Raw genomic sequence first — 24,509 nt, forward strand, 5'->3', positions numbered from 1 at the left:
TGATCTCTGTACAACACAATGTGTCGGCCGCTAGTTACGACAGAATAGGAAAATTGGCATTTGAGAGGATCCAATGAGTCACAAGTTGTTAGGTGATGGTTGGTGCCACTCGGGGTCACTCTCTCCACCAGCGAGCTGAGGAGGTCTTACCCTTTCAGCCTGCAAGTTTCCCAGCTGCAAAACCACCCACTGACATCTGCAGCCAGCCAGCAACACCAAGCTGCCAGGATCCTGCCAAGCGTCATTGCGACCAAGCTGCAAGTTAAACTTGCTGCCATTGTTGCCAAATAAACAATTTATCTGGTCACAGACTTTTACTTGCTGGCCCAATGACTTTTTAACTGCTTTGCTGGCAGGTGTATACCTTTTTAACTGCTTGCTGGCACTGCTGAACTTGTCCCCCCCCCCCAATCCCCTCATGACAGCAATTGCTGCCCTCATGCACTTGTTGCCTCCCTCCTCCATGAACTCGAAACATTATTGGCTGCTGTATAACTTTTAAGTGCAAATTCTCATCCTTCGAGGCACTTTTTCTTTTTATTGTGCATTTTAAATTCCGTGTGGAATTGATAAGTGCAGTGCGTGTTTGCGAAGGAAAGGATGTCGCATCAACTACACTTTAAATGTTTTTAATAATAGAGTTGGGAAGAAATCATCATGTAACATGCATGCCCGATACAGAACAAGTGCTTCCAAAGTAGTTGCAAGGCTACAAGTCTGGTCAGGTAGCCACTCCAACTCAAGTCAGGGCAGGAGTTTTGGAATTTGCTCATGGTGCCAGTGATAGTTCACCTCCTCTTTACAAAGGACACCATGGGATATTTAATGTCCGCTAACTAATGCCAGCAAGGATGTCCAGTTTAACGTCCATCTAAGGGATGGCACACACATTGATGAATCGCCTTGCTTGTGAAACACCAGGATGACAGTTTATAATATGGGCCATGATTCGAACATAGGCTAGACAGCTGAGAGATGAGTGCACACATCTCAAGGCCATATCTATGTGCATATTCTCAAGTGTTTGTTTGTGCATTTGTACATTATTCTTTCACGGCCGAACCGTAGCACCAAGAGGCCCCAAATTTTAGTCAGAAGAGGTCAGAATCTGGGAAGGGTTTTAAGATACTGCATGTTGGCCTTGACGTCCACCACCAAAGGCTGCTATAAAGTGTATATTGGGATGTGTAGTAAGGCAGTGCTGCCACCAACCGCACGCAAGCGGTAACCACCCGGAGGACAATAACTCTAACTTTTCAATATTCAACACGTCTCAAAACCACCGCCGGGAAAACCTCACCGAGCAGGGCATCGCCGGGTGTCCCCGATAATAATATATTATGGGGCAAGTGTATTCATGCACAGCCACTAATGGTACCTTTTACAGCATCAATGTTTTGTTTGTGTTTCTGCTATATAGCATAATACAATAGATTGCATATGTATGTATGTACCCAGGATCAGGTCATGGGCACAAAAAATATACATATATATGTTTAATCACACCCCCCCTCCTTGCACAGACTTACAATTTTCCCCCCCAATCTCCACCAAATTTTGCATACGTGTTGGTGGTATCCAGCATCAGGTCATGGGTACAACCCCCCCCCCCTTTTCCCTGCAGATGAGGGAGGGGGGGACTTAGAGTTTTTGTCTGTGCACTTGCTACAGTAAAAGTGACTTACTGACCCCTGCTGTAGATGGAAGGGGGAGGAGGGGTTATTAGCCATGGCACAAAATATTGTTACGAATTCTGGCCCGCCTGGCGTGCGAGCGATTGCGCAACGCCAATCGCAACCGCATCGCCCACCGGACGGACAATTCAGTCGTGACCCTCCTGGAACTACTGCCAGGAGCCAGTCACGGGTGGGGGTTTAACCTCACCATGATCGTGCCAATTGCCTACCCGCGCAGGATAGGGTTGCTCGCCAAATTCGACCTACCTAAGTACCTGTGCAAGTAGTCGACCGGGCGATCGTACCTCGCCGCAGGTCAGCCTCGGACACGAACCGCTTAAGCAGTCCGTTCCGTGCTATAGTGATAACCGAGCGGTGTTATCGCCGACCTCGACGGATCAGATTCTCTTCTTTACCGGGCGTTCAAAACCCTCCACTAATTTATTCCGCGATTCAAGATGGCACTTTCAAAAGGGAAAAAGACGACTAACGGGATGCATTTCACACAAGGACATTTATTATAACACGTATATACAGCCAAGGCAGTCATGCAATGTACAGGCACAAAGAAAGTACTACTACCGACTAGGATGATGTACAGTCAGTTACACAGGTCTACTTATAGGGACAAGGCGCCACAGCAGTCATACAAAAGCAAAGAAAGACCCTCCCCATAGGCAGGGAGGTAGACGGGGTTCATAAACCTTTATGGCACGGGACCTGGAGGACCGAACGGGTCCCGTGAGACCGAAGGGTCTTACCCGTGCCCTCGTGGCGCGACGGTGGGCAGGTCGCGACGTTGACTCCCCACGGCCTTGCGTAGCCGCGCCTGACCTCGGGCCCCTGGCGTGGTCAGCGAGCTCTCTCTGGCGTTGCTGCTGGTGCTTCCACGACCCACGACCAACAAGGAAGGACTGAAGGGCAGAAGGGGCTTCAGGACCAGAGAGAGAGAGAGAGAGAGAGAGTGATGTCGACGACCCAGACAGGGAGAGCTCATGGACCAGAGAGAGAACGGCGTCGACGACCCAGACAGAGAGAGTGAGAGCGAGCTCGACCCTGGCCACCAAGAGAGGGGAGCACTCGACCCCGACAGAGAGAGAGTGAGAGCGAGCTCGACCCTGGCCACTAAGAGAGAGAGAGAGCGAGCTCGACCTTGCCCACCAAGAGAGAGGAGCACTCGACCCCGACAGAGAGAGTGAGCCCCGCGTGCGGTCCGCCTTATATAGCACAGGGCAAGCCTCGCGTTTCGAGGGGTTCCCCACGCGAGCACATGTGCTCTGCCCGTCCGTAACCCTCGCCGCGGAATCCCCGATGACGTCATTCGCACCCCGAACCTGCGCGATTTCTCGCGCAAGCCGGGGTACGGGTGACGCATCAGGGAAGCCGCTTCGCACGCTCCGCGAACAGAACGTGCAGTGCAGGCCACATGGAGCTTTACAAACTCGCTTGGAGAACCCGTCCGATGCGAATTAAATAATTCCAGCCTAACTTTTGTCCGTCTGCGGGGGTCGGCTTGTATCCACCGCGGACGTTTCCAGAGTGGATTTCACTCGCGCAGCCGCGCACGTGGCGGCCTCGTGCGTAGCACCGCACGGACCCCGCGCTCGCTGCTGTGAAAACCCGGCACGGTCCCTAAAATAGCTACGGCCGCTACTCGGCCTTTGTCCCTCGTCAGGCACAGTCTTTGTCGCACTCTCACGCGCACATTCTCACGTGCCCTGATGCTCACACACTCCACCATGGCACTCGGACACACAGTTGTGCCCTCTCGCATACCAACCGCCATTTTTCTTTCGTACCGCGACCTCACACACGCGGTTTCTTTCACACACGGCGCTTCTCCCTTAAACACCTTTTCACTCACGCATCGTGCTTCTTCCATACACGGGGTTTCACTCACACAATGCGTGCTTTCCAGCACGCATTTCGCCACACTCGTAACCACACACACTGGGACGACCACGCTGGGGATTTGCGCTACCTCAAGCGCTCCCGGGGTCTCCATACCCCCCAACCTCCGCGTGCATCCATTCACAGCACTCGCCCCCTCTACCACGCAAGGCTCGACCGGACTCACCTCGTCGCGATCGGCCTCAAGGGGGCACAGTCCCTCCCCTCGTTCCTGGAGAGGGCCATCCTGCTGCTCGCACTGGGTCACGGGACATTCCACCAGATCGCCCCAATTGTCCTCCACTAGCTCCATCTGTGTGTGTTCGTCAATAGTTTCGTCCACTTCACCCCGTCTCCTCTATCTCCCGTGTCTGTTATTTCTATTTCCTTCGTCATCTTTATTATGTCCCTCGTTTCTACGTGTCTCGCCATACATGTCTTAGTCACCCCATTTAATTTTTCCTTCTCTGTCACCGTCACTTTCTCCGTCACCTCCACGAGTCTCGCCCAACATGTCTCCCTTATTATTGTGACCTCGCCAGTCTCCATTGCGGGACCGACACAATCCACATTCCCCCCAAGCTCGTTCGCTCCAACACATGGCGCCGCCATGATTCCTCTTATGCCCGTCCCGATTGCCTTCAATTCCCCCTTTGTTTCCTGCTGGAGAGTCAATCGCATGCTCTGCATATTTGCATCCATTCCATCCATTTTGTTATTCGTGGCTTGTATATCGCCCCTCATCGCTTGCATCATCCGCATCAACATTTTCCCCACCCGGTTGATTTCAGCTGACCCCGACCAAGCTGAATCGCCTCGGTCGGCCGCGGCTTCGCTGGGGACCGGGGAGGGAATTTGACGGAGGGAGGGGGGGTGTCAAAAGCCGCCGCCCTTCGGGCTCTTCATTTATTTGCGGGGAGAGTTCAACCTGCATAACGGAGTCCTGCACGGTGAATTCGTCCTGGGCCTCTGGTTCCATTAACTCCACATCCACTTCACTACCCACCTGGCTCAACTCGCCTTGGCTGAACATTTTGCGTGCTGGGAATAAAATTTATAACGCTTGGAATTTGGGGACACGGGGGGGGGGGGTTTGCTCCGTATACCCCTGATCCGACTCCGTGAATTTTGCTACTGAGGCGGAGGAGGCCGAATCGCACTCCTGAACACCAATGTTACGGTCCGGGGTCAGCCGCCAACCGGCCGCTCTGAACGGAGCCGCAAGTCGAGTCAGCCCGACCGATCGCCCGGAATAAAGATCGCCGCCCGGATAAGTCCGAGTCGACGGGTCCTTGTACAAGAACCGAAATACGCCAATGGGCAGATCACGTGGGGTAGGGTCGATTGCCAATCTTAAATGTACCTAAATACCCACGTAATCCAACTACCGGGGTATTCCACCCTCGACGGAACTCGTACGGAACAAACCGCCGAGGCGAGCCTGTCCGAGCGGCTTAATCGCCGAGAACCGTCGGTCCAAATGTCCCCCTTTTAGGCAAACCAGCGGCTTTCTAACTCCCAACACACTAAATGCTCAGTCAATGAAAGAATCGACGCGACGAGCTGAAAACATTTAACAATTGGGGTATTTATTAATAATAATGGGGAACTCGGGAAGCACGTAAGAGCAGAACTATTCCGACTTTACGAAATGCAATGCAAAGATTTACAGCACACAAAGCACTTAACAATTTCCTACTTTTTAGACGGGCCCACGGACACACGTACGCACACACACACACACACCCCCAAGTAATGGTGGCTGAGGCCTTTAATAACGGGCTACAGCTCGGAGAACAGGTGAGCTGAAACCCAGAACCTATCTCGAACCTGTCCACCTCGTGTGGTCTTCAAGTTGTTCGGACCCGGGCTCCAGCGAGAGCGAGCTGGATCCAATCGCCGTGAGCCGCGATCTTTCCCGAGCTTCCGCGAATCCTCCCACGCTTTTCAACACATGCTGGTGAGACGAGGCGCCGATCCTTCCTGTCGATGCACTGCTTCCCCGAGGAACCACCTCCAAGAAGAGGCCGATGAGTCGCACCAAGCCGGGAACCAAAATGGAGAACAAAGAGCTCCACGAACCAAGAAGAAGAAGAAGAAGAAGCCACCATTTGCAGCTCGAGCCGAGCAACCGGCTCAACTTTCTTCCAAACAAAGCAGCTCTCCAAAAAGCCTACCGAGCCAAGCAGGACCCGAAGCTCTGCTGAACAACTCCTCTGCAGATGCAAAAAGCTTCTGAAGGCCTCAACCCTAACCCAAGCCAAACAGGACCTGAAGGTTTGCTGAACGACGCAGCCCTCAACTCCCAACACGAACAAAAGAAAGGATCTCCTCTTTATCCTTCTCCGCCCCCTTCCCCCGTGACTCATGCCCTCGTGATCCATCCTCCGCTCAACCATGGGTGGGAGGGAGTTGTTGACGTCATGAATCACGGGACGGAAGGGCTCTTCTTCCTCTTCGCAGAAGAGGGGGAGGGACGTCTCCATTGTTTCGCGATCGCTAACTATTAAATCAATCCGCAGCGCATCTAATCGATTTCTAAACATTTAAACAATGGAAGGTGAGCTATCTGGGGAACAAGCACTTATCGACATAGCTGACTAAAGGAACCTGTATGTTGTGTGCAATCGAATTCCAAATTCGTAATAATATAAACAAATATTTTACAGTTTAAAAAGTTAACCTGTAATCTGAGACATAACCACCCACTGCAAATAGAGTGTTATCTGCTCAACTGGGGTTCACAGGTCAGTCAGCCAATTTGTTTTAGCAATGGTCATCCATTACCCCTCGATTGGCAATCAATCCATGGACACATTTCTGGCTTCCTGGCCTTCATCAACATGGAGTAGATGCCCCTCTACAGTTAAGCTGTGCCATGTGGCTTAAATGACAAATAGTTGTTCATCATCAGAATGGTGACTGTGAATCCTCATCTCATACCAGCAATTGCTGCAAGGGTTCTGGCCAACACCAGGCGCGACCCACTCATCCACCCTTTCTCAGCTTCTATTACAAAGCTTAACAAGATTTTTAAACAAGATGTTAGTTTTAAAAGGTAATTCCAGCTGAAATTGTAGTCGGTGAGACAAAGAACCACCCCCACTCCTTATTTCATTCATAATTATAACACGTCTTCATTAAATTATGGTATCATGATAGAACTTTATCGACTCATTTCTTGTTGGAATTCTTGCATAATGAAATCTCACAATGGTAGTCATCTAAGTCTGTCAAAAGAATGAGTAGCACTGAACAGAGACCACCAATCTGTACAATAAAACCAAAAGTGCACGGTTAACCAAAATAAACTCCCTCCTCACTGCCTTTCGTCCACCGCGGAGTGAGATCTTTCGATTTTCATGTCATGGTCGGTGATAGACTGAAATCTGCTGAGGTGATCGACTACAAACACCTGCTCCTTAAGGGATTTTTTTAAAATTTACTCCCAGACATGTACAACTTCCGAGAGATCGATTTATTATTCAGCAATAACATCCAGTTTTCAATCGTGAATAGCTCTCAAATTTCAAATTCTCTTCCTCAATGCATCTAGCCTCATTGATTTTTCAACGGGTGACTGCCAGTGGACAATAAAAGCAGGCAGCATGCCCTTCTCAAATCAGGAGTAGGGTGGGTGTCAGTACTCAAACCGGGAATGGGATTAGTATCATCAGAATTGAAGGTTTGAGCACACTTTGAGGTGAGATTCCAACATCATTCCGTATTCCACGATGACGACGACCACCAGGGCAGGCTTGATATTCAATGTGGTGACAAATGAATGTCATGTGATCTCGTGACAAGACAATATACTTACCCTAAAATGCAGCATCCAATAAGGTATACATATCTATTATAAATGTAGTTTTAGGGCCCAGACACTCATAGTAAGCTCATTACCCTGTCCCAACACAAGTTTCAATGAAAGAGGTGATGTATCAAAAAAACTATTTTGGGAACGTTTTATTGTTGCAGAAAAAAAAAAGCCATTTAAAAAAATGTTTTTTCTGAGCTTTAGTGACAAGTTTCTCCTTCATTAAAAACAAAATATTAATAAAAAAAAAAAGGAAACAGCAGTGCATGCATGTCATTCTTTCAGCATTGGTGTTTTGTTTTTGTTTGTTTTTTTTTCTTCTCACATGCATACAACATTTGTATTGTTCTTATCCTTTTGTCAAAGTGATATTTATATATGTGGCATTTGCAAATTTCACACCAATTGCACATACAGCCACAGGTCTCCAAACACTTAACTCACATGTCCATACAAATCATACGAACATAAATTTTCATGACCACCCTAATCTTTTCTTAGACTGTGGCTGTCACGATGCACTTCAGCTGATGACACCAGGCAAACCTGAACACTATCGCCGGTGTACACATCACGCTCAGCTGCAGACACAAACACGTCCCTGGCCAACTGCTCTGCTTGGGAAGCAGATAGTTGCACACCTGAGGACAGCTACACACAAAAGAATAAGATGAGGCAGAAATAAATAAAATAACAACAGATCAGAACAGCTCAGAAATAAGGCATCATTCTCAGAAATAAGGTTTACTTTTTTTGTTCCTTCAACCCCTGCGACTGGTAGTTAAGCTGTGCAGTGATCCTCTGTGTGACCAAATGTGCATCACTTTGCAGAAGCTTTAGAATGAAACGAGAAAATAGAATTTGATGCGAACGCGTCGTTGGATTTGCCTCCACCCACGTCAGATGTCACCCCACTGTTACGTTTGATTTCAATTGAAGGTCACATGGGATAGAGCAAGAGTGAGAGTGAGAGAGGAAAAAAAAATCAGATGCTTCCAACTCGAGTTATTTATGATCTGCAAAATGATTTTCAAAGGACACGTGACATTTGGACTTGCTTGAGCCCAAAACTGAATCAGTTCATCTTTGTGTTGCAATCTTTCCTCGTGCCAAGTTTGGTTGAAATCCCTTCAGTGATCCACAAGTTATCGTGATAACAAAATAAATAGCATCCGTTGAAGACAAAGTCTTCGATATCCCCCACCATAGTAAATGAGGATTAACAAACTTGTATTCCCGAAGCGTGTGCAATATGTATGTGAAGTTTCCCCTTGATCTGACCAGCCATTCTGGAGATGATGTTTGAAGGTTTTCGGGTAAATTCAATATGGCTGCCAAACCATGTGACCTATCAATTAGAAATTAACAAACTTCTGAAAGGATGTCTTGGGGAAAGTGTATGTGAAATTTTGCCTCAATCGGTCCAGCCGTTCTGGAGAAGAAGATTTTAAAAATTTATTAATTTTCAATCCAAGATGGCTGACGAACCATGTGACCTACGACATCATAAATTTACATTCTGCCTCCAATCCTCCAGTGGAATACGTGTGTGAAGTTTCGTGTTAATCGGATGAGGTGTGTTTTTCTATCCAAGATGGCCACCAAACCATGTGACTTGTGACGTCATAATTTTTACTATGTGTGCAGACATGATGGAAGATGATAGTTGCAAATTTTCGCTTCATTAGGTTATGTGAATCCAGAGAAAACATTATTTAATATTTTTCTTGAATCCAACATGGCTGCCAAACCATGTGACATCAAAAGGCACCAGTTCACCACTTGCTTGATATGTGTACCAAATTTCGTAAATATATCTTGAGGGGATTTGTAGTTAAGCTCCGGAAACGAAATGTGACGGACGGACGGACGGACGGAACCCATTTCTATATCCCCCGCCAATTTCCTTGGTTGGCGGGGGATAAAAAGAAAACCACAAAGGGGTGACGTAATGAAGTGTTGTGGGTGAAAGTACGGATGCACCTCAACACCTGCAGCTTTGGGGTGAGAATTTACCTGCGAATCCAGCAACGGTTGCAGTTGAGCACTGGCTGAGCCAAGTGATGAAAACGGAACTCGTTCATATGAACCAACAGGGTCAAAGCTGAAAACAGCTCCCTGACCTGTGAACGCACATGAAAACTAGTTTTACAGCAAAAACAATAGCAAAGAAATGAGCAGAGGAGAAACAAATATACATGAGAGGTAAAATTGATGATTCCTGAGCAAAACAGCCACATAAAAAGCCCCGAGGGATGTGAATGCTCGAGTGAATGGAATCCAATCTTGTAATTATACAAACCTTTAAACACAATCATAAAGAGTACGGTTTTGCTTCTTGAAGGAACCCGAGTTTCAATTTGTGCAGTTTCTTTATTATTTCAACACTTTTATGACTCGGAAATGTTTGCACGTCTCGTCAATTCCATGAAATGGCCAATACAAAAAGGAACTTTAAATATACTCGATCAACTCCACTATAACTTTGCTCGTCAAATCTATTTCACAAAATGCATACCAAATGTTCGATTTGAATTCACCACTATCAGAGATGTCGTCAGACAATGAAAAAGGTTTTTTCAAATACGGGAGCTTCTCAAACACTACAGTCCTCGGATAAATCATAAGCATTAAAAGGTAACCTCTAACCTCGAGCAAATCTCAGGAAACAAGATCCAACCAGCAAGGTAACTGACGAGGTCACATTTATTTATTTACCTATTCATTTGCATATCCTGAGAAAACAAGAGGATTTGCATATTGGGCCGGCTTTGAGTGGTGAAGCATTGAATAATGTGGAAATGAGATCACGTTCGATTATTTTAGAAATCCATCTTTTTGCTCAAGAACAATTGTAGCTTCACAATCCAAAACACCTTGTGCTTCATATGCAAGACCTCAAACACTTTTCCAGATGACATGACTCAGACAGTCTGAAGCTATAACGGCCTTGCATAATCAAGCTCAAATTCCTCCATGAATAGAGATATCAGTGTGATGAATAGAGATATCAGTGTGTTATTCAGGTGAAGTGCACATCTTGTATGACACTAGCTACACTACACTGGTTCTGTATTGATGTTGGAAGATGAAATAAAATAAAAAAGCATCCCATTCTTCTTTGTACTGAGGTCGGAAGGGAATAATTTTGCATGAGGCAGAGCACTTCATTATGGGTCGCATGCATACCAACTGAACAAACATGGAAGGAATTATTGATCCCCATCCTTCATGAGTCTGCAAGAGCTATACGAGTCTTTAAAAAAAAAGAAAAAAAAAAAGGTAATAACTCTACCTTGGGAATCAAGGCCAGCAATCAGGCAGTAACAGTAGTAGGGAAAGAAGCGATGGCTGTACAAAAGCTGAGAAAGCAAGGAAGCAATAGCAGGACAGGTCATCGGACGCTGGTGTGTCTGCTTGTACATCTGCGGAACAAGAATGGAGAAACAGGAATAAGACAACCCACCAAACAAATCTCTCAATTTTAGAAATCAAAATACATTTCAAGCAAGTACATATTAAGGCCTAAGTCACATTTGCCACGGCGGCCGTGGGGTCTCCAAAATCTACGGCCACTAGCAATTATCGGGCTGCGCAGTATTTCCACGGTCACACAATGTAGCAGTCACATATGTTTTTATTTTTTGAGGAGCCACACGGGGTATTCATAAATTGTTAAGACCGAAAACGTGGGGGTGCCGTACGGTCTTTGATTTGATGTCGCACGGTGACCTTAGGGCGTTCCTGCGGCGGCCATAGAATTTTCAAGGCAGACACAAGGTAGCCTCAAGGTGCCCGCAAGGCGACCGCAGGGGACCCTAAGGCGATCGTGCGGCCAGATGGACGGTAACGAGTGGGTTATTTTTTTATTATTAATTTTTTTTTTTTACCAGTTTTTATGTTTTGGCTTGTCGAATTGCTACAGCGAACGTAGAAATGAAAAAAGTTATAACTCCACGTTATAATTCCACGGCGACCCCTACGGCCTGTAAAATATGCCATACGGCGTAGGGCCACCCCGAGGCCACCTCAGAAACTCTGCGGCCACTGCATGTTTCTGTCAATTCAGAGGGTGTACGGCCGCCGTATCCTCGCCGTAGAGCAAATGTGACTTAGGCCTAACACTATTTCCATAAATGTCTGACAAATTAGCAATTCCAAAAAAAAGAAAAAAATATCAAAAAAAAATAATCTGAAAACCCAAAATACACCAATGTTTGTTTTGAAGCAAGGTAATCTAATAAATAAGCAAAAAAAGGGCAGCAAATCGCTTGTCAAAGTGGACATCTCTCTGGCTGTTATCAGAGAACCACCTCAGCACAGTCGAATCTGGCATTTCACTCAAGCCGACAGGCAGGGTCTCCAAGCAGCCATCGAACTTCGAAACTGGTCTCCCATCGCTACTTTCTCCAACATCAACTCATCCTGGGAATTCTTTCAAATAAACTTGTGCTCTCTCATGCACAGATTTATCCCCTGTCGTCTTCAGTTGTCCTACGCTTCCTCCCGCCCTTGGTTCACTGAAGCTTGTGGTGAGGCAGTTGTCCTGAAACAACTTGCCTTTGCCTCATGGAAAGCAAAACCAACTGAGGGTAATCTCAGTTCCTTCCATAAAGCTCAGAACAAGTGTGTATGTACCCACAGGAGAGCCAGAAAACAACATCTTTCTCATCTCAAGTCTGAACTCTCAAACCTCTCTCCCTCCTCTAAATCCTGGTGGCCTCTAACTAAATCTGTTTCTCGTGTATGTTCCCCCTCCATCCCCTCCCTTACCTCAAATGGCCACACTGCTGATACCATATGTGAAAAGGCTGAATGCCTAGATAAAACTCGGTGTTTGCATCGAAATCTTGTGTCCGAAACCCATCGCTTTCTGTACTCACTTTACCCAGTCACATCCAACTGTCCCTGGACTCTGTGTCCTTTTCCTCTGACAAGGTGGAGAGCTTGCTGTCAAACCTCGACTCAGATTCTGCAACCGGTCCAGACGGCATCAGCCCACGTTTCCTAAAAACCTACTCTTCTGCTCTTGCTCACCCTCTGTTCTATTCACCCTCTCATTTGCTCAAGGTCATCTGCCATCCACTTGGAAATCAGCAAACATTACTGCCCTGCACAAAAAGGTGCTAAAACAGATCCCTGAAACTACAGACCAATCAGCCTTCTCCCAATTATCAGCAAGGTTATGGAATCCGTCATCGCTTCAGACATTAAATCCTTCCTCTTCTCCAATGGCCTGATTTCTGATCATCAATTTGGTTTCAGACCAGGTCACTCCACTCTGGATATGCTGCTTCTGCTCTCCCAACAATGGATGGAGGTACTCAATGCCATACATGAAATCAGAGCCATATCCCTAGACATATCGCGTGCTTTTGACACGGTCTGGCACTGTCCTGCTCACCAAACTCTCTTCCTATAACAGGAGATCACAGAAACCTTCCCCCGATCAGTCTTGAAAAACAAGTACAAGGGCAGGGTCTGTGAATGGCAAATTTGATTGGTCGAGATGATGTAAAATGCCGTAATATTTTGTCGAAGTACTGCAAAATGGAAGGGTTTTGAAAGTGCCAAAAAGGTGATTTGTGTTCTTGTGTTCAAGTATATAATTCAATTTAAATAAAACAAAGATTGCAAAGGTCGGAGAAAATTTTTTTCAGAAGTTTAACACCGTTGCTGCTGCATCTTTTGGACCACATTATTTAACATGTTATATTAGTTATATGTGCCTGTTTGTGTCATCAAGTCCTTAAACAGTATGTTTCTGGTTTGGAATTATTTTCAATTTTGTTTGACTGAGACAGACAGACAGACAAAGTAAAACAATTACCTCAATCCTCTGTGTGCATGCGTGCTTGGGACGAAAATACTACAAAACTCCAGGTTCGTTTTCTGATTCATGTTCAAATTACAACATTCAATTTCAATCAATGGTTCCTTGATGATAAACTGATGTTTGTAGACAAAGACAGACAGACACGAACCAATTGCTTAACACCGCTTTTCGCTTTGCAGTGCAGGTATGCAGGGTAGTTAGACTGAGCAACTAACAATGAAGAGCCTTGTCAGAGTACATACGAGTAGTGCACCCCAAAAATAAAAAATAAAAAAACATCTGGGTAAATGAGGGATACCAAGCAACAACTTCCATACAAGTGTGGCCCGTGTATTAATCAATAAATTAACATCCCAGCATGCTTAGGGTCATGTATGAAAAATGATGCACAGGCCTTGTTGCCTACAATTATGACCAGTATGGCTGCAAGAGGAGACCCACCAATGCCCCATTCACAGAGCATATGTGGTCGGCCAATGGCTTGATGAGCTTGATAACCTTGATAACCCTAACACTGATGTTATCAATATGTTCTGACCTCCTCAATCACCAGATCTGAACCCAATCAAGCATTTATGGGATATTCTGTAATGATGGCTGAGACTGTTTTTCACCTCCATCAAACAGATGAGTCGATTGACTTTCTTGTGGAAGAATGGTGCCGCGTACCTCCTGCAGAACTCCAGACGCTGGTGGACTCGATACCACAGCGTATACAAGCTGTACTGCCTGCTTGTGGTGGCCCAACACCCTATTAAATTATTTTACATTGGTGTTTTCATTTTTTTTCCCTCCACTACCTGTAGATTACAGTAGATCCAAGAATGAAAGCTCTACATTAAAGTAGATCTGTGTGTGGAATCAAACTCACCAACACACAAACCAAGTACAATAGCCTGTCCCATCCCTTCAGGAATGGTCAAGACTAATAATCGACTGGAGAAGTGAAAAAATCCAAAAGAGAACGAACCTTGACCCGTGCCTCAAGGATGCGCAGAAGAGAAAGGCAGTCTCCTTGGAATCCACAGCAAGCCAAGACGCAGGATTCAGAACTGAGGAACACAAAACCTCAGGTTTATTTTACCCAACTAACTGAGGAATCAACCTGGAATGAGAAAACAAACTTCATACATATTTCAATTCCCAGAAGGCTGTCACTTCAAACTTCGCTGGGTGATCAAATACAACAGGTGAGAGCAAAATGAGTCGCATCACCAAGATAATCAAAATTTTAGTCATTACTGACAGGTTATCAAATGAGGTGCAAGGACTTTCCATTTAATTAAAAACTAAACCAATTTTATTTTCAATACCTCATTATTTGGTGAAAATAGACAGACATCATGTTGTATGAAATGGGCAACTTAGTTGTGAAATAATTGAGAGTATAAACTGTCATGCTGTTCCCTTTAAAAGCACCATAAAAATATGTTTTTAAAACTGAATGACCACAAACACTACAAGGTGTTTATAATTTTAAAGTGAAATGAACGGTTTTTTTGTTTTTTTTTTAAAGACATTATGGAAGACTACCATAGTCTTTATACAGATGAGAGCTGACTTGTACAATGGTAAAATAAAAAAATTCTCAAGCAATTGTTCAAAAGATATGCAAACCCTTATGGGAAATTCTATTTCGGGCATGAGCTCTGTTCAAATCAAAAGCGGGCTATCTTCACTAACTCTCCTCTTTTGAAGAAGGGATCTCACCCAAAATATCACTTCATCTCCTTTCCAATGGCAGTAAGCATACCTCTCTCAATAATTAGTTGAGAAGATTCCTTGGCTTATTTTTGTACATGTCAATCAAAAGCAATAACAATGATGGGAGATGATTACCGAGTCTTAACAAGGTTTCTGACAAGACTGGTTAATAGAGGAATATATTGTAGCAGTCTCAGCTCCCTAACGAGCGATGCGAGACCACTGGTCATTCACTCCCAAGACAGCGAAAAACAGAACAGTAACAATTTCCTGGCTATGCTTAGCACTAATGTTGACATGGACAGACTCAGACTCAATCGGGAATGCAAGATGCACAAAATAATTGATGTGTGTATGTGTATGTGCGTGCGTGCGCATGCCGGGAGGGGCGGTGCAGGTTGTTCTGGAGACAAAAAAATTGGTGGCATGTCTTCAGTCCCTTCTCCTGATCTGGTGTCACCCTTGGGTCTCCGTTACTGGCAAAGCTCTCCGCTGGGCTGTGGCTTTGTGGCCGGTAGGGCTTCCTGGCTGGGCTATGCTCTGTGATTCCGCTCCTGGTGTTGGTGGACGTCCAACTCTGTGGGTCCCCAACATTGATCCGTGGCTCTTTCAATTGCTATCTCGGGCTGTCTGTCCGTGGTTGTGTGGGTCCTGGTCTGACTGTCTCAGTGCGAGCATTGCTGCCTTTTATATATCACATCACCCTGATGCTTTTCAGTCAGAGTATTGCATCAAAGGCAGGGTATTACTATACTGGCAATGATCAGTTTAAGTTGGGTTACGTTCCTGGAAAACAAGACATAAACTGATCAGCTATTTCCAATAAGAATGAACTAAAATACAGGATACATTCCAGCACTCCAATACTCCATATGCAAAGTCTTCAAAGATCAAAAATTATACCTTTTAATGAGGAAGAATCTTTACGATAATTCATGGACCAGTGTCTGTTTGTCGCACTACTCCTCCGACAGTTCTGGGCTGATTACATCCAGACTTGCAACACAGGATCAGTATGAACCCAAATAATGTATAGGGATGTTTTTTTAATCTTTGCCAGTGATTTTGGGGGAGGGAGGGGTGGGGACGCAAATTCTCCATGTAAATGTGTATCATGTAGCACTGCCTCCAGGTGGGGGAGGGTATAACATGCCTCCACCATTTACTGTACAGTATTCCTGTCCCCACGTTTTCCAGTGCAGTGAAGTGCTTTTAATTGCAAGCAAAGCAATAGGGATGTTTTTGCTTCATGTGTGTAACTTGGGTTTTTGGGTTTTGTTTACCTATACACCGCCCAAATAAAGGTATGCGTCAGAAACGTGTTGCATGCTTGGAACAAGATCACCCATCCATCTATTCATTGGGACCACACTCTGTGCAGAGTGTTGGTGCTGCCTAAGCAGTCTCCTTGGCTATTAGGCACAATCCTGGATGGGTCGCCACTCCAACACAGAAGATCACCCGTAGGGCAGGTACTCTGCTTGTAATACTAAATAATAGAGGGAAGTAAGTACAAGATATATTTACACACAAATAAAAATTATATATTACATAAAACAATTAAAAAAGACAAATAATAGGTACTTATACTTTTATAGGTATAAAATAAGGTATATTTGTTCACATTTACATTGGGGGAGGGGGCGTTGTGGCTTGAGTGAGTCAAGGTAGGTGTAGAGGCGAGTGGTGGAGTTATGGAGACGAAGAGGTAGAAGTGATCGCCTCATTGTCCGACAGTACGTGTTCTGTAGGTCGGCTCGAGCATGGAACAGGACCATCGTAGAGCCTCCTCATCGGAACATGAAATTGATTGCTTGCTCCTGGTCTTGCTCCTCTCCAGTCCTTTCACAAATGACACTGCAGCTTCAGCTTCACTCTCCTTGCTGCACTCCACGTTCCTGCACCCTGCCAACAGAGCCTCCGCCCGTCCATAACTGTGTGGACCTCAACTATCCGAGGCCTCTGCACCTCACAAATCTTTCAATCCAGGCCGCTGCTGATAAACCAGACATCATCTGTTGAACATAATCCTTCCTTCCACAGGATGTCCTTGACATCTCTCCCTGGCCATTTTCTCCTCCAGTTTGATAGACCTGAACCCTGTCCTGGTGGCAGTCACTCTGTACTGCTCTTACACCTCCCAGACCCCATGAGTAAACTTTGATGGCTTTTCCCTGCAATTAATTAATTGATTTTTTGATATTTTCACAATATATTCTTTGTCAACAACATAAAACCGAAAATAATGTCCCCTATTTGCCAACGATGCTAAAACGTTATGATGCAAACCGAAACGACAAACTGATCGTTACTTGCTTGTACTTTCATGAAAAATTGCAAACAGCCATAAAATCATAAAATACTCAATGAATACTCAGAGCATTAGTTTTGACTTTTCAATATACATTTTGTAATCGACAGATGGCAGATGCTCGTGTGGCAGAAAATAAAAGGAACCAAATGTAAGTTGTTTTTGTATAAACGACATTTCAAACCCCATGACGTAAATGCACACATGTGCCATGCGACCCATTTTACCAGCACCAATAACCAGGGAAATTTTTTGCAACTTTTTTTTCACGACATTCCCATATTGCAAAACACAAAGATATTGCTTTCTTTTTGTCTGAGGATGCAGTGGGAGGGAGTTACAAGCGCAATATTTTTACAACTTCTCCTCGTTAGTGCAACTTTGCAACTTTTTTATTATAAGCGCAACTTCCGCTTCATTACAACTTCCTCGATTCCTTCATTATAACTCAAGCGTTAATCACACATTCCTTCATTATAACTCAAGCGTTGATCACACTTGAGTGGCTAAATCTGCTAAATGCTCGGCCATGCGGGGTCGCGCTTGAGTGAAGTGGAAAAAAAAAACATTTTGATCGAGTATCACCTGTGCAGTGAATGAACTGACCTCCTGTCATGTGTTGCTGTGGTGTTCCTGTTTGCATTCAAGTTGTTATATCTTTCCTCCTTGTACTTAAATATCGAGTTTAATCTCCATTATAAGGACATCAGCTTTACTTGCCAATTATGTTCAAGGAAGCTGCTTCTTCTATTGCAAAAGTACGAGCCTATGCAGCAGAATTTCCAACTGCGTTCGTAGTAACTTCTGGGAACAGTTTGTTCTGCAAGCTATGTTCTACAGTCGCGTGCCACGAACGACGGTCCAGTGTTCTGAACCATCACGACAGAACAAAACACACAAGAGCCAAGGATGCTGAAAATGAACCTCGCAAGACATTGCTGTAAGCTGAGAACGTAAGCAAGGGACAAGAATTTGTTGATCAGGTAGTTACGAGCTTCCTCTCAGCAGATATACCTCTCTACAAAGTCAATAATCCAGAGGTGAAGTCACTGACTATTTGAATTCATGGGCTACAATGCACCTTCGGAGTCCTGTTGCCGATCGGGAGTGGCATCAATGGCAGAGAAAGAAACATTGTGGATCCAGAACTTGCTCAAGGGGAAGAACATATTTATGGTCATTGATGAAGCAAAGGTGGCAGGTGTAAAGTATATTAACACTCCCGTGGGCAATGGCGAATCACAATAAAAGACTTTCCTGCTGCACAGCAAGCAGCTTCCAGCCTCAGTCAACTCACATACAGTAATACATGCAGTGGATGATGCTATCAAAACATGACAGTCTGATCGGTCAAATTTTGCTCTACTCTTGAGCAACACTGTGTGCTACATGACTGCTGCTGAACGCCTCCTCAAGCAAATCCACCTGCGACGACTCCATGTCATGTGTACTGCACATCTACTTCATACCTGTGCTGAAAAGGTTCGAGCCCATTACTCTGACGTCGATAATCTGATCGTCAAGCTCAAGAGTGCTGTTGTCAAGAACAAAGACCATAAGAAGTTGTTTGCCGCAATTGGTTACCAACCTCAGCCCATCGTAACCTGCTGGGCAAGCTGGTCAAATGCGGCTTTCTACTATGCTGACAATTTGCCAGATTTCAAGAGAATCGTTGGGGAATTTCAAGGTGATGGTTTGCTTTTTACCAAAGTGAAGGAAGTTATAGCATCAGAACACATGGCGAAGGACTTGCTCACTATCGATCGTGGCTGCAAGTACCTGAATGAGCTGATTACTAAATACGAAAGTTATACATTTACGATCTCTGATGCTTTCAACTACCTTAAATCGCTCAGCTTCGGCATGACCCATGTGGGATGGTGTCTTATTTGGAGAGGCGTTTGGAGCATAACAAGGACATAAAGCAGATAATGGATATAGCACGCGGTGACATTCCACCAAGTTTGTACGCAAATTTGTCAGTGTCAAGTTATTTCGGTGAGTGTTAAACGCTCTTTTTTCGATGTTAAAATAAAAAAACTACGAGCGAAAGACTAACTTCTCACCCGAAAACGTTGAGAAATATATTTCTGTGTATTACAATCACAGCAATGAACCATTAATTTGAGTGATTTGATTTAATGCTGACTTTAAAAACCTTTTAAAATGTCATATCATTGCTGAATTCATGAAAATATTGTATCCTTGCCTACTTGTTGGCTTTGAGAATTTAATAAATAAATGACTGAAAATTGATCGCTGCAGTAGCCTCTGGGCATGGTTTTTAAGTTACCTTTTTGCACAACGTTGGTAAAAATAAATGCAACTTTTCACGTTTTTTAGCACTACAAAAATTTGCCCTACCAATCACAAACAATCTCACGATAAAAAAAAGATTGGAATGGATCAGAGTGATTCTATCCATATATCATATTACAACAGCCAGGACTGTTATAAAATAATGTCTCAAAAAAAAATTCTCATTCAGCAATTAAAACAGAGCAACACATCAGTGTGTACACACAGCTTATGTAAGCGGGCTGCGTTGCGGTTGTGGATCCCGAACCCCTCACTGAGCCGCGAATCTGCAGCAAGCAAGGCAAAATCCGATCCCGCAAATGCAAGTAGAGTCCTGAAAAGCACAGGGATAAAGTACACGTACACCTCTTAGATAAGTTCCTGTTTGTACTAACAAACAAATCATTCCTTCAACTATTAAAATGCAGTTACCCATGACTCAAACTCAAGCAACAAACATCAAAGAGAACAAATGCTGCCTTTTAACGTCTATATATTGTATACATACTGCAAAGGCATTAAAAAAAAAAGAAAACAAAAAATATATAGCTGACTTTCCAGTCTCCTGCCTGACACACCACAAAAATTCCTGCCAACCCCAATATTTACCTTCACCACCAAAGGTGGATGGAGGTTATGTTTTCACTTCTATCTGTTTGTCTGTCTGTGAACAGGATATCTAAAAAAAGTTAAGGGTGGATTCAGGCAAAATTTGGTGGAGCAGTTGGGTGTGTGACAAGGACAAATCGATTAGATTTTGGTGAAGATCCAGATCCAGACACGACCATTTTTTTTTTTAAGTGATTCTTCATAATTGAGAGAAGGGGCCAAAAATGATTTCCGCATAGCTAGACATTTCAAAAAGGTGTGGACAAGTTTTGACAAAAAAAACTTCAAAAGTTGTCTGTGCATCCATCTGTCCATCATGGTATCTCTGCCTAAACGAGGAGGAGGAGATTGGGACCACACTCTGTGCAGAGCGTTCGTGCTGCATAAGCAGTCTCCTTGGCTGTTAGGCACAATCCTGGACGGGTCGCCACTCCGACAGTATACCAGCAAGCTGGCACTCATTTTGTTGACCTCGGAAGGATGACAGGCCGAGTTAACCCCACCTGGCATTCATTCAACAGCTGAGCGGGATTTGAACTGAGGACCCAAGGATCCCAAGCCCACCACCCTAACCATAAAGCCAACACCAGGCATCGGCCCATGAAGCCTGCATAATAGTGCTGATACTCCGACACCACTCCAACCCCACTGCTTCTAGGTATCTATCAAATTGCAGTTTAAATCCACCATAAATTGCAGCTGCCACCACCATTCCAAGGAGACCATTCCATGCATTAATAATAATAACTACCGAGTGAAACACCCCTGCCACAACATCCTCCGAACTCTCAAGCTGTTGCCCCTGATCCTATCACACATACTCCCTCTAAATCTCAAGAATGTCCATCAGATGCCATCATAATCGCCTCCTTATAGTATAATAGATGAAGTCGTGTTTCCTTCAGCCGTTTCTTGGAGGAGTGGTCTATCTAGCGCAGGGGTTCCCAAACCCAGGGTCGTGACCCAAACTTGAACCCTCCCTCCCTCAAAATCTGAGTTTTTGAGGGGGGGGGGTTTCATGTCAAAAGCATTTTCTCTGACAATTTTTATCATAGGTACACTAGGTACCAGTATCATTTGGGTTGCGAGGCAAATGCGATTTCAAATTTTGGGTCATGGACAAAAAAGTTTGGGAACCACTGATCTAGCGAGTGCTAAATCAAGATAGTTGCTCTATGCCAGACACTCTCTATAACAGGTATGCCACCAAGTATGGTTGCAAGGGTTGCCAACCGATGGTTGTTCTCAGTGCTCATCTATCTATAATTCCAGCAATCTCTGTGTGTCTGTCTGCCTGTCTGTCTGTAACTGCTGTTTCTCGACAACCACTGGTCCGATCTAATTGAAACTTGCCAGGTATATTGCTGGGGACCTGAGTATGTGCCTTTTCAAGGTTTGATATTAATTGGACAAGTGGTTCCCAAGTTGTGGCCATTTATTTACTAAATCAATGAAAGGACATGGTGCTATGACGTCACAATTGACGTCACAATTCTTCTTCGTTTGATTTTTTTTTGCACGTACGGCCACGCACGTACGGGCACGCGAGAGCGAAGGAACGGCCTGTGAGTTTTGTTGTTGTTGCTGACACGCGGTTTGAAATGTTTTTTTTGTTTGTTTTTGCACCTACGGGCACGCACTAGTCTATCTATAATTCCAGCAATCTCTGTGTGTCTGTCTGCCTGTCTGCCTGTCTGTCTGTAACTGCTGTTTCTCGACAACCACTGGTCTGATCTAATTGAAACTTGCCAGGTATATTGCTGGGGACCTGAGTATGTGCTTTTTCAAGGTTTTTATATTAATCGGACAAGTGGTTCCCAAGTTATGGCCATTTATTTACCAAACCAATGACAGTACACAGTGCTATGACGTCACAATTGACGTCAATTCTTCTCCGTTTGATATGACGTCACAATTGACGCTGGGGACCTGAGTATGTGCCTTTTCAAGGTTTGATATCGTTCTTCTTCATCCGTTTCAGCTGTTTCCCAAGGGTTTCCCAAGTGATGGCCATTTATTTACCAAACCAATGACAGGACACGGTGCTATGACGTCACAATTGACGTCAATTCTTCTTCTCCGTTTGATATGACGTCACAATTGACGCTGGGGACCTGAGTATGTGCCTTTTCAAGGTTTGATATCATTCTTCTTAATCAGTTTCAGCTGTTTCCCAAGTGATGGCCATTTATTTACCAAACCGATGACAGGACACGGTGCTATGACGTCACAATTGACGTCAATTCTTCTTCTCCGTTTGATGTGACGTCACAATTGACGTCAATTATTCTTCTCCGTTTGATATGACGTCACAATTGACGCTGGGGACCTGAGTATGTGCCTTTTCAAGGTTTGATATCATTCTTCTTCATCCGTTTCAGCTGTTTCCCAAGTGATGGCCATTTATTTACCAAACCGATGACAGGACATGGTGCTATGACGTCACAATTGACATCAATTCTTCTCCGTTTGATATGACGTCACAATTGACGTCAATTCTTCTTCTCCGTTTGATATGACGTCAATTCTTCTTCTCCGTTTGATATGACGTCACAATTGACGCTGGGGACCTGAGTATGTGCCTTTTCAAGGTTTGATATCATTCTTCTTCATCCGTTACAGCTGTTTCCCAAGTGATGGCCATTTATTTACCAAACCGATGACAGGACATGGTGCTATGACGTCACAATTGACGTCAATTCTTCTTCTCCGTTTGATATGACGTCACAATTGACGTCAATTCTTCTTCTCCGTTTGATATGACGTCAATTCTTCTTCTCCGTTTGATATGACATCACAATTGACGCTGGGGACCTGAGTATGTGCCTTTTCAAGGTTTGATATCATTCTTCTTCATCCGTTTCAGCTGTTTCCCAAGTGTTTCTGGCACGTGGTTTGAAAGTTGTCTTTTTTTGCACGTACGGCCACACACTAGTACTTTTATAATGCTGAGCAGCAAGTAAGCATCCCGTTCACATTTTCATTGACACGTTCTAGTGTGGCCACATTTTCAATAATTAGGAATCCATTTGCAACAAACAGCAATGACACATCCAGTGGCTCACGTCAGGGAGCCGAACTGCCGCAGAGCGCAATGATACAAGATGTAAAAACCTGCCTGGTATTCGAGGCCTTTTCGAAAACTACGACCATTGCAAAGGGAATGACTTTTCGCGGCCTGTGACGAACATTGCAAAATTTAACGACCGAAGTCCACACGAGCAGTCCAGCGAGTGTACGTACCCGCCATTGAAAGAATAAGGTGAAAAACGGTGCTGTATCGCGCCCACACAATCCTCCATCACCGTCGGCATCGTGGACGCTGCACAAAGGCTCGATTAAAAAAAAACAACTCGCGGCACAAAAGGAAACAACTTGCGCCGTCACCGTGACGTCATCGACTGGGATCGTTCTCCGCTTAATTTCGACGCAATTTCCTCAGAAGCGTAACATTTTTTTAAATTAAATCAACTCAGCAAGGGAATATGCGCAATGCACGACCATCGCAATAAACGCGCTATAATATTATTGACCAAATTTCGGAGTGATGCTACCTATACCGTCATGGCTTATAATCGATGCACAAGAAAAAAATAAGATACGAGGGTCGTATCGAATGCAGGTTTGTGTCGAATACAGTGGTACACTTATTAGCGAATATAGTAGAATACGAGTTATTAGTGACGTCTGAAATGAAAACGAGAGAAGAACCTTCAGAGTGTAGGCTTTATTCCATTTGATTGAAGCCGCTTCTACGGGCACATCAGGGGATACAGGTGCAGCAAGGAGTACATAAGCAGTAAGGTATACACGCGCAACTAATCACCGCAAAATAAATCAGTATAAGCCCGGAGTCCGATATACTCTCAATTCTCACCATTCAACGAGCACCAAGTGAACCGCCGCCGTAAACGACAATGCCCCTGGGACAATCACCCCGACCGTGCCGAACCTCAGCTTTATCTCTTCTGTGCTCGAGCCGGGCAACATGTGATCGCACGTCACGACCTTCAATTCACCACATTCTCCCCGTCTTTAAAATGTAACTAGAGGCCCAACTAACGCACCATGATTACTTCAGCGCTACAGGAGGATACATTTCAAGCAACGCGAACTATCTAAACTACAGAAGCATACATGCCAAGCAGTGAGGATTATTTTGCGTTGTAGGAGCATGGTCATGAGCATCGATATATTATGTAACGAGCATATAGGAGCATGAGCATCGAGGATGCCGATAATCCCCTTTACAGATTGAGTCGGCGAGGGGGTTTTATCCGTCGACCTCTCCGGGAGTAAATGGCGGTTTCACTTGAGGGAGGCTTCCGTTCCTCTTGGTGAGCCTCGACTCGTGCCGGGGATGACTCC

At 44.8% G+C, this 24,509-nt stretch overlaps 1 protein-coding gene across 1 annotated transcript; it reads right to left on the reverse strand.

Annotated features, from left to right (window-relative positions):
* Positions 1-7,517: 7,517 nt before the first annotated feature.
* Positions 7,518-23,571, reverse strand: PSMB1 (proteasome 20S subunit beta 1). Its single transcript, XM_085849903.1, has 6 exons — positions 23,385-23,571; positions 19,759-19,866; positions 14,190-14,271; positions 10,679-10,808; positions 9,400-9,506; positions 7,518-8,034 (listed from the first exon to the last, which is right to left on the reverse strand). Exons 1-6 carry the CDS (start codon positions 23,453-23,455, stop codon positions 7,870-7,872), a joined length of 663 nt encoding a protein of 220 aa, XP_085706029.1. The 5' UTR covers positions 23,456-23,571; the 3' UTR covers positions 7,518-7,869.
* Positions 23,572-24,509: the final 938 nt, after the last annotated feature.

This window comes from Eptatretus burgeri, chromosome 12, assembly GCF_056783735.1.
Source record: "Eptatretus burgeri isolate ZD-2024b chromosome 12, Ebu_testis_v1, whole genome shotgun sequence".
Classification (NCBI taxonomy): domain Eukaryota; kingdom Metazoa; phylum Chordata; class Myxini; order Myxiniformes; family Myxinidae; genus Eptatretus; species Eptatretus burgeri.